Source organism: Tupaia chinensis, unplaced genomic scaffold (genome assembly GCF_000334495.1).
Source record: "Tupaia chinensis unplaced genomic scaffold, TupChi_1.0 Scaffold000186_1, whole genome shotgun sequence".
Lineage (NCBI taxonomy): Eukaryota > Metazoa > Chordata > Mammalia > Scandentia > Tupaiidae > Tupaia > Tupaia belangeri.
Window position 1 is genome coordinate 972,794 of NW_006159661.1, and position 11,551 is coordinate 984,344.

General features: G+C 35.0%; 1 protein-coding gene across 4 annotated transcripts in view; it reads right to left on the minus strand.

Annotated features, from left to right (window-relative positions):
* The window catches only part of RNF17 (ring finger protein 17), a 153,871-nt gene that overhangs the window by 17,824 nt on the left and 124,496 nt on the right, over positions 1-11,551 (minus strand). For all 4 annotated transcript variants that reach the window (XM_006146723.2, XM_006146722.2, XM_027771133.1 and 1 more), the window contains exons 27-31: positions 10,570-10,733; positions 7,366-7,485; positions 6,020-6,100; positions 4,349-4,474; positions 2,074-2,130 (exon numbers count right to left, since the gene is read on the minus strand). In XM_006146723.2, coding sequence (XP_006146785.1) covers positions 2,074-2,130; positions 4,349-4,474; positions 6,020-6,100; positions 7,366-7,485; positions 10,570-10,733 — 548 coding nt within the window. The remainder of the gene's footprint in view (positions 1-2,073; positions 2,131-4,348; positions 4,475-6,019; positions 6,101-7,365; positions 7,486-10,569; positions 10,734-11,551) is intronic.

Below are 11,551 nucleotides of genomic sequence, written 5' to 3' on the forward strand. Positions count from 1 at the left end.
TGGCTTAAAACCCACGCCGGGCGCGTGTGCGTGCGTGCCCAAGATCCCAAGAGGAGAATGGAAGAGAAGGTATTGCAGCGTGACCATCCCCTCTGGGGGGTGATTTCTCGCTTTCTGTCGTTTCTCTCTGTCTGTCTGATGAGCGCACGCGCCCTATAGCGAAAACCTCTCAAAAACAAAACAAAACAAAACAAAAAAAACCTCTCCAAAAACCCCAAAACTTTTCCTACATCAAAAAGTTCAAGTGGAAAAAACCAGATACATTAGACATTATCAAAATTTAAAACTTTAGTACTTAAAAGGTCACTATCAAGAAAGTGAAATGACAACCAATAAATAGGAGAAAATATCTGAGAACTGTTCATCTGATAAGGGATTTGTATACAGAATATATAAAAAGTCTTAAAACTCAACAATAAAAAAGATATATAATCCATTAAAAATGTGCAGTGGGGATGCCAGCAGGTGTCTTGGAGGTTAAGGCACTGGAACCCATGTGGCCAAATCTGAGATCTGAATCCTGGTCCCAGTAGCTTTAAAATCATGGTAGGCATGTCTGTGGGTGCCCAAAATACCGACATGGTAGGCATGTCTGTGGGTGCCCAAAATCCTGAGAGGAGAATGGAGGAGAAGTGAATACTGTGGCCATCTCCCCTGGGGGGTGATTTCTCAGTTTCTCTCTCTCTGGTGAGTGCATGTGCCCTAAAGAAAAAAAAAAAAAAGGCAGTGGATCTGAGTAAATACTTCTCCAAAGAAACTACACAAATAGCCAATAAGCACATGAAAAGATGCTCAACACTATTAATCCTCAGAGAAATGTAACCAAAACCTTGACGATAAACCACTTCACACCTATCCTAGGAAAGCTAGAAAAAAAAAAGTCAGATTACCAACACTGCACATTCCTAGTCTGAAAGTAAAATGGTGTAGCCACTTTGGGAAAAAGTCTTACAGTTTCTTAAAATGTTGATATACCCAAAAGAAAGGAAAGCAGGTGTTCACATAAAAATGTGTACATGGACCAGTAGATGGCATGATGGTTAAGGTGCTGGGTTCTATGTAGCTGACTTCATGATTTGAGTCCCAGACCTGGCATCTTAAAAAACATGCCGGGAGCATGTGCATGCATGCCCAAAATCCTGAAGGAGAATAGAGGAGAAGGGATTGCAGTATAGCCTTATCACTTTCCCTCTCTGCCTCTCTCTATTAAGCGCAGCACCCTAGAGCATAAAGCTAAACAAACAAAACTTGTACATGAAAGTTTGTAGCAACATTACTCAGGATTACTGAAAGGTAGAAACCAAGTACCTATCAACAGACAATTGGATAAACAAAATATATCCACTCAATGGATTTTATTTCTATGATTATCAGCACAGAATTTCATTTCTATGGTAATAAAACGGGCATATGTTTGTTATAACAAATTAGTGAAATTCAACAATAAAAAGGAATGGTGTGCTGCTACATGTTACAACATATATGAACCTGGAAAACAGCATATTAAGTGAAAAGTCAGTGACAGCAGCTAGGTAGTTAAGGCACTGGACTCCCACATGGCTGACTGCAGTTCAAGTCTCGGATGTGGCAGCTTGTTTTTTCACTTTCTCTTTGTCTCTCTCTCTCTCTCTCTAGTGAGTGCAACTGCTCTTTAGCAAATTAAAAATTAGTAATAATAAACTAATTAAATAAATAATTCTTTAAAAAAAGGTAGCAACAATCACATATTATATGATTCCTGTATATGGCACCCAGAATACACAAATCCATACAGACAAAGATAAGTGGGGCCATGAAGCTGGGGAAGGTAAAAATAGAGAAGGTGCTGCTGGGATGGGGCTTCTTTTTGGGGTGATGAAATTGTTCTGGAATTAGTGGTGGTTACTCTGAGTATACTAAAAACTGCTGAATTATACAATTCAAAAAGTGAATTTCATGAATGTAAATAATATGCATCTCAAAACAGTGGTAAAAAAAATAAATAAATAAAGGTCTAACTTCCTGATCCTATATCAGATCGTTTATATTGATGAAGTATTCAGAATTTCCAGAAATATTTGGATTGCAACTTACCTCAAACCTTATTTCCCATCTTTCCTCCTCATATTCCTTAATGCAATCTGTTGGATTCTGAAATAGCACAACGTTATTAATTAATAAAACCATCTTTGACTATGCAATATTGTTTTAAAGCTTTCATTCTCACAAAAGAAAATGGGTGCACACTGGGCCAGCCAGGTGGCATAGTAGTTAGGGAGGTGGGATTCCATATGGCCAGCTGTATGGTCTGAGTCTCAGACTGGCAACTTAAGCAACACACTGGGCACATGAACATGCATACTCAAAATCCTGAGAGGAGAGTGAAGGGACTGTGGCATGGTCATCCACCTGATGAATGCTTTCTCACTTTCTCTCTCTCTCTCTCCCCCCATCTCTCTCTCTCTCTCTCTGACAAATGCCTTGTGCCTTATAGCAAATTAAAAAAAAAGGGGGGGGTGCATATCCTTCTTGGTATTTATTTAGTTGTTTCACAATAACTATAGAAAATACAATGTTCTGAGTAACCTTACTACTTATATTTCAAAAGAATCCTCAGAATTATGCTAAACACATGTCAGTGGTAATCAGTTTATTAAGAGGGTGGCAGCTCTATTCCCTTTAAAATGTTCATAGTGAAGACAACAACTGGAAGAGAGACAGTGGTGTGTGGTGGTCTCACCTGGGCTGGACTGAGGTGTATATCATGCTGGGTGAAGTCTCTTCACAATCTAAATGATGTATAGTGATTTAATGTATGAATAATAAAAAATAAATAAAAATAAAACCAGTTGAATAGATGAAGCACCTTTTACACACATGTGTTTGAGAGAGGAAAGTACTTATACTGAATAGAACATTTAGTGTTTGCTTGTGTACTATCACTAAAATAAATATTAAACAAACTAAAAGTCTAGAAATAAAATATCTTGTGATATAAAATGTTATTATTGGGCCAGTCCTAGAGCTTAGTGGGTAAGGGAGCCAGATTCCACATGGCTGATAATGGTTCTAATCCCAGACCCAGTAGCTTGAAAAACATGCTGAGTATCTACGTGTACCTGCCCCAAATCCTGTCAGGATGGAGAGATGGAGGAGAAGAGATTGGGGCATGACCATATCCCATTATGGGGTACTCCTTTCCTCGCCTTCTCTATGTGTCTCTCTGGTGAGCACAAGTACCCTCTGACGATTAAAAAAAAATCTTATTATGGTGTATACTCTATTCCTATAAAGAATTTTATAGCAAATTGCAAAGTGAAATCATTTCTATAATAGGATAATTTTATATATATATATATATATATATATTAGGATATAAAAGTAAAGGGCTGGTTCTATGGCCCAGTAGTTGAGGGAACTAGATTTTATGTGGCTGACTACATGATTCAAATCCTAGCCCCAACAGCCTGAAAAACATGATGAGAATGTGCTGTGTGCCTCCAAATCCCAACAGGTTGGGGAGTTAGAAGAGAAATGACATTGTAGTGTGACCATGCTTCACTGGGATGCTTTCTCTCTCTACCTCTCTCAGTTACTCTCTGGTGAGTGCATGTGCCCTCTGGCAAATTGAAAAAAAATATGAAAGTAGAAGCACAAGGCATCTGGAACAAGTTGTTTTTTTATTTTTTTATTTTTATTTTTTTTTGCTATAGGGCGCATGCGCTTGCCAGACAGACAGAGAGCCAGAAAGCAAGAAATCACCCCCCCCCAGGGGGGATGGCCACACCACAATCCCTTCTCCTTCATTCTCCTCTCAGGATCTTGGGTACACACACATGCATGCCCAGCTTGAGTTTTAAGCCACTGGGTCTGAGACGCGAACTGTGGTCAACTACATGGGAATCCAGCGACATAGCCATTACACTAACTGCTGGTCCTGAGGATCAAGGTATTTTTTTGAAGCTAAGCTCAAAATGTGGCTCTGAGTTTCCTACGAGAAGGCAAATGGGAAAATGTTATGTCAAGTAAAAGCAAAAAAAAAAAAATAGTTTCTCTGGGGAGAGGGAGCCCTTTGCTGGCACTAAATTCTATAAAGATTTTATAATGTACATCCCTATATTCAAAGAACATTTAAAAAACATATGGATGTCTCATTAGATTTGAAGATACAGAAACATTAAATCTTAATAGAATTGAAGTCTTCTCAGGACATTTATGATACAGTGTACTGCTTCCTAAACAAAGAATTTCTAAGTTCTCTATACTCTTAATAGACACATATGTACAATCATAGTTAAGACTTGAGGTATAAGACAACATATTACATTAAAAGTAATTTATTCTAGAAATAAAAATTTTGTTTACTTACTTCTCTCAATATCTCCTCAGAATGTTCAAAAGTACAATATTTATGGTATGCCATAAAGTAAGAAAGTGACATTCCATTAAAATAGAGCTGAATACATAATTTTCCCCATGGATTTTCAGGTAATTCCTATTTAAGTTCAATAAAGAAGATTATTTTTACAAAGTCTATTTGATGACTAAAATTCTACAGTCACTAAATATGAAACTGGCTTCACTACTCCATTATTCTACAGTTACAGTTTTCCAAAAATGCTTCTCTATGCTTTGTGCATTCCATTTTCCCAGTCAGAACTTTCCCATCTTTTCTAAAAGGGATACCTCAATTTTTACCATCTCTAAATTCCTATTACATTTATTCTTTTTTACCAGTCACTTGGCTCTTGGTATGTTGCATTTCAGTATGAATTTTTAAAATGTAGGTCTCATTTCACTAATTAGATGAGGTCTTTGAGGACAGGGATCCTAATAGACTCTGAATTACCTGCACCTAACACAGTGTTACACAGAATCAGCCTGAAAACTGCTACATATATTTATAAATCGCTTCCTATTATCAAAATAAGTACAATAAGTTGCTAATAAAAGTCTTTCAAATTACTGACTTTAATGGTTATAGAGACAAACACACAGAAATGAGAGTCCAAAAAACAACCAAGAAAGTGGCCAACTTAATAATAAGGACAAGTCTGGAAATGAATGTTAACTTCCAGAATTTAAAAAGAAAGATTGGACCATAACAGGAGAGATTAAATAAATCAGACTGAACTGGTAAAACAGAATTTATGACTTTTGACTAGAACATGACTGATTTTCTCCTATGCTTTGTTTTCTAGATTTAAGGATTTTTTGCCTTCTCTTCAGCTTTCGATAGGTTCATCTACCTGCTATTTGAATAGAATCCTAACCTTTTTCCTTTTTCAGTCTTAAGCAAATTTTTCTTAACATTCTGTGATTTTTAATTTATTAAAGCTAAAACTGCTTTTCTTGAAATTAAAAAATATATTTAAAAAATTCCTACTTAATGACCTCAGTAAGCTATGTAGCCTCAGCTAGGTGCTAGTTTATAGTATGTTCATTCTACTCACTGTGGTTTATGTCTAAAGTCAGACATGTGTTCACAGATATATATCAGCTGAACTTGCTATTGAAAGTATTTAAGATTTTTTGTACATCGATAAAATGTGAAAAAATAAAAAGAGGCACGGAAAGCAACTGTAGATACCAGAGACAGTGTGGGAGAAGGGTAGGAAATGGCTGACAGTGAGTAGTAAGGAATCAAAGGGGGGGAAATGCAAAATATATAAGAAACAGGAAAGAAAAAATTGTTTGTTGATGATAACATGTATAGTAATATTAAGTCAATATACATTATATTCTGGATGGGAAATTTCATTTTGTATGCTATGATGATGTACAGTGAATGAATGTAAAATAATAATAATAAAAAACAACTCTTCCCCCAAACCAAAAACCAACCAAACAAAAAAGTTATTTGGAACTTGTTCAAAATTAGGCATATTATTTAAAACAAGCCTAGGAACCAAAGTAGAAACTTCTTATAAGAATGTATATGACATGCTTATTATCAAAATATATCCCTCAAATTATGTTAGCTATAACATTTTATGGCAAATAACTTAAACCAACTATATATGTTTTAAGTATAAATTACCATAATGTGAATTTCCACCTCTCTCTTTGAAAGCAGTTCCTGAAGCAGTTCTACTGCATCCTGTTGCCAGACTTTCCCAACCTACTTAGGAAAAATAAACTCAGGTTCTTTTACAGTTTCAGAAAATGAGACAGAGCAGGAAGCAAATGAAGATACACAAAAGTAGCCATAAACAGATAATAATAAATAGTAGTAAAAAATACTCAAGCAGTTTTCAGAGAATATTATAGATATATAATAAAAATCTTAAAAAATGAGTAATTTAACTGAACTTCTCCCTATAGTTTTCACTTAGTTTCTGCTTTCTAAATATAAACCTACACTAAAAATATCACATTTAAAACTTAAAAAAAAAAAGACCAATAAGCCAGTGCAGTGCATGTGCAAGCCTATAATATGTAGTCATTACGAAGCAGTGACTCGATTTTATGTGTTAAGAGGTTCATGTGTCCAGGAAGTGAGGCTTCCTGCCTACAGTCACATGAGTACGCCATTGGGAAAAGGATCCTGTTTCCAGCCCATCCTGGGATGACTCTTCTAGAAGACATTCTGACTGTAATTATCACAAGGTCCCTCAAGTCAAAACCACACAGCTAAACTGCTCCCAAACCCTGAGCCACAGAAATTGTACAAGAGAATGAAAGTTTATTATTGTTTTAGACATTTTAGCTTAATTTTCTAGGGGGCAAAATATAATTACCTTATCCCTCTTTAATCTAAATTCTAGCTTCAAATTCATTTGATAAATAACTACATTTTTACAATCTCATAGCTTCCCATCTAGAGACATATTATGTCTCTTAATATATTTGGTTGTTTTATACTCTTCAGTATATAGTTTTATAGTTTTCTTTATGAAAGCTGTTTAGCTGCCATTTGTAGGTATTTTATTATTTTTGTTGCAACTGGAAGATATTTTACATTCTAATTTCTAAAATATATATATTATATGATGTATTATATAATATATAACATATATACTTATATATAATATTTATTTATATATATATTTATATTTATATATTATTTATTTATATATATTATATTTATTTATATAATTATATTTATATAGTTTTGGGCTGGCTCCACAATCTGGTGGTTAAGGCAGACACACGGAAAACTAGGCTGTTTGGGTCCTGGACCTAAGGACTTGAAAGGCATGTATATGTGTATGTTTTCAAAATCATAAAAGGAACAGAGAGATGAAGAGATTACATTGTAACAATTTCCCATGGAATGTGCTTTCTCCTCTCCCTTTTTTGATAAGCACACATGCCCTCTAGCAAACAAACAAACAAAATGAAACAAATGAAAATTAACCATCCCACAAATTACTACATACTCACAGGTATGGCATTATGGAGCTGACAAGGAATACAAAACTGGGGTATGTCAGGATATAGCAAAATAGGGTAAAGGTGACACTGTGGAATCTTCTCAGTGAATCCATGATCTAAATATTGTACCTAAAATGAGCCAAATAAAATTTATAGTTAGGGGCTGGCAGGTTGCATAGTGGTTAAGGCACAGGATTCTCACATGGCCAATGATGGTTTGAGTCCTGGACATGGTGGCTTGCCTTCTCATTTTAACTTTCTTTCTCTGGCCAAATTAAAAAATAAATAAATAAATAAAATTAAATAAATAGTTTTTTAAAAGATAAAAAAATGTATAGTTAAAATATATTGTTAAAAGTTTGAGGGGGCTGGTCCAGTCGCACAGCAGTTAAGCCTTCTGTATAGGGATCCAGATCTCACATGGCTAATTGGTTTGAATACCAGCCCCACCAGCTTGAAAAACAGGCTGGGCATCTGTACATTTATGCCCCAAATCCTGACTGAATAAAGAAATGGAGGAAAAGGGATGGTGGCATGACCATGCCCCAATGGAGGATGCTTTCTTCCTCTTCTCTCTCTCTGTTGAGTTTATTTACCTTCTGGTAATTAAAAAGAAAAAAAAAAAAGAAAGAAAAAGGAGGAGACAGAGGAATTTCCTGGCATTAACATTAAATTTTTAGGGAGCCAGCAGTTAGCGTAATGGCTATGTCACTGGACTCCCACGTAGTCGACCACGGTTCGCGTCTTGGACCCGGTGGCTTAAATCTCACACTGGGCGCGTGTGCGTGCGTGCCCAAGATCCAGAGAGGAGAATGGAGGAGAAGGGATTGCGGCGTGACCATCCCCCCTGGGGGGTGATTTCTCGCTTTCTGTCTCTATGTCTCTGTCTGTCTGGTGAGCGCACGCGCCCTATAGCGAAAACCTCTCCAAAAAAAAAAAAAAAAAAAAAAAAACACATTAAATTTTTAAAAAGAAAAAGACATCCTGGAAAGATAACTAAATTTGGATTCAAAAAATTTCTAGAAAAAAAAAGCAACATTGTATTTCCTCATCCCATAAAGTATCAAAACCTCGTTGTTAAAAGGTTTTCTTACACATAACTTATGAATCAAAACCTTTTTTAAAACTGGTTTTTATTAGATTAACATATTCTTGAAAGAAATCCATTTATTAAACTACTTTAAGAAATACTTTATTTAAACTTTATAATTCAATTTCTAAGACTATAATGAAATGAACATATCAGTTTAGTTAGGTTTACTTGACAATTAATATTTAAAAAGAGGAAATAGAATTGAATAAAAATATCTACATACATCACAGGTAGTTAAGATGAGTATGATTTCATGAAATGTTTATTTCTTAATGTAGATCATAGGATAAATTTTGAAAGATAAATTAATTGTGTACACTTGAAATATAAAATGAACAGAGGAAAAAATAAAAGGTGATGGCTAAGCTACCCAAGTATTTTTTAAAAAGTTAAAATAAACTGAGATGTTTAGTATGAAAAACAAAAAAATTAAAAAGTCCACCATTGTGTGCCAGCAGGTGGCATGGAGGTTAAGACACTGGATCCCACACGGCCAGCTGAGCATTCAAGACTGGACATAGTGGCCTGAAAATCATACCTGGTACATGTGTGTATGTGCCCAATGCTGAGAGCAGAATGGAGGAGAAGGGATTACAGAGGGGGCCATCCCTACTGGGGTATGACTTCTCATTTTCTCCTTCCCCTATCTCTCTCTGATGAGCTTGTTTGCTCTATAGCAAGCAAACAAACAAAAACCAAAAAAGTTCAGCATCTTAGTAATTTGGATTCCACATATGTAAAGTTTATAAAGTGTGATGACTTGATGAAAACTGAATTTTGGTTTACCTTTATACTAAAAAAAAAAAAAGGATACAGGTTATTTGCACAACTCAAATTTATAAGAAAATGATCTTCTGGAATATAACCTGATGAATCTGTAAATATCCAGATGCTTAAGTACTCACCCCTGAATTTAAAAGTATTTTCCTTTTATTAAAGCTATTAAAAGTTTTCAGTCCAGTAGAAAAAGCACAAGACAAAATCAGAGGTTAAGGAATGAGTTAAAAGTGAGAATGAACTCAACACTCATTGAGAGAGTGACCTTGGCAGGTCAACAAACCTAAACTTCAATTTTCTTATTAGTGAAATGGGAATAATAATGTCTGTCTAGGGTAGTTGTAAACAAATGATAAAGTGTGAATGTACATAAGTGAAAGAAGTAAAAAACCTGAAGTGTTATGTAGTTGTTAGATATCAACATCAAATAGAAAATAAACGTCTGTCCAAGTAGAAACAGAATACTTTTCTCCTTAATTTTTTCATTTCTCATTTTAAAACTAAAACATTTTCAAGTGCTGAATATTGAAGTTCTTCATCAATTTCATTGCTTTACTTAGAAAACACAATGTAAACAAAGGTATTTTCACATACACATTTTTCAAAGCATGCAGCTATTTTTGAAGATTTCATACAACACTTGAGTACTACCTCACCATGCTGGGAAGGTAAATTAGACCTTACCTTGAAAAGATTAACTGGGCTATAAAGAAATTTGATAAGGACATATTTAATAAATTAGAAAACAAGTGGTTTTACTTAATACTTCATGTGAAAACAAGGCTATCAATTATAACTAAGTGGATCATCCCTAAAAATCCAAGTGGTCAAATTCCTGCCTGAGAATATATTTTGGTTATTCGGGTTACTAAATACAAAAAAAAGAAAGAAAGAAGTCTTATTACAAATAAAAGCATAATGCACCTGATTGATCTTCTGGTATAACTGAACTCATTAAAAAATGTTTTAGAGGGCCAGCAGTTAGCGTAATGGCTATGTCACTGGACTCCCACATAGTCGACCGCGGTTCGAGTCCTGGACCCGGTGGCTTAAACTCATGCTGGGCACGTGTGCGTGCGTGCCCAAGATCCCGAGAGGGGAATGGAGGAGAAAGGATTGTGGCATGGCCATCCCCTCTGGGGGGTGATTTCTCACTTTCTATCTCTCTCTCTCTCTCTCTGTCTGTCTGGTGAGTGCACGCGCCCTCTATAGCAAAAACCTCTCCAAAAATAAAAAATAAAAAAAAGAAGTTTAAAATTTTTGTGTTCATATTCAAAAGTCCACTTAATGCTATAGCATTTAGCCTTAGAATAGTAATAACAATAAAAGAATATCGGACTCACCCTGATAGTGCCACCTACAACTTCCATCACCTTCCCTCGATACCACAAGGTATCAGATCCTCTTACTGCACAGGCTTCTCCCTTTTTCCAGAAATAAGGCTCCAGAAGACCCAGACATTTTAAATTACTTTGAATTTCATTCATCATTTTAATTAGCTCAAGTTCTAAAGAAATTATTAAAAATAGAAGGCATTTAGAAAAACTTGCCTACCACTTTTCAGTAAGAAGTCACTACCAATCTTAATTTCATAACTTAGGAAATAAAATCAAACATCAGTCTCATGATGGAACCTTCTTAAAAATCTAATTTGGCCAATAGTTTCTACATTTCAAAACATACTACCAACAACATATAAAGGAGTATTCTGATCTTTGATTATATTGGGTTGTCTGAAAAGTCATGACACATTTTTGCATAGAAAAACAGAAAAAATACATCATGACTTTTCCAAAACCCCAGTATTTTGAGTGCAAACATCAATAACGAGCATACTAGACACACACTAGATATCTTAATATAAAAGAACTACCAATTTAAGAAGTCAGTTTGACAGCACATCTAAGTATAACAGAACATATGTTATGTATAAGTTGATGTTTAGACACAATAAAATGCTAGGGATATAAATTAAAATTTTAATCTTGCTCTTATTGTCAAGTGACCCATTTTTTTTCTTTTAACTTTTTTTTCCTTTTTTTAATTTATTTTTTTACATTAACTCACTATACATCATTAAAGCATACAAAATGAATTCTCCATCCAGAATACACTGTATATTGGCTCAATTAAGCACATCAACATATGTGTTATCAACAAATAATTTTCCATTTCTTATGTCTTGTATATTTTGCTTTTTTTTTTTTTTGTCATCCTTGATTCCCTATCCCTCACCCTCTGCCATGTCCAACCCTCCTCCCATATTGTCTCTGGTATCCATGATTGCTTTCTATGCCTTTTCCACCCCCCCCCTCGTCATTACTC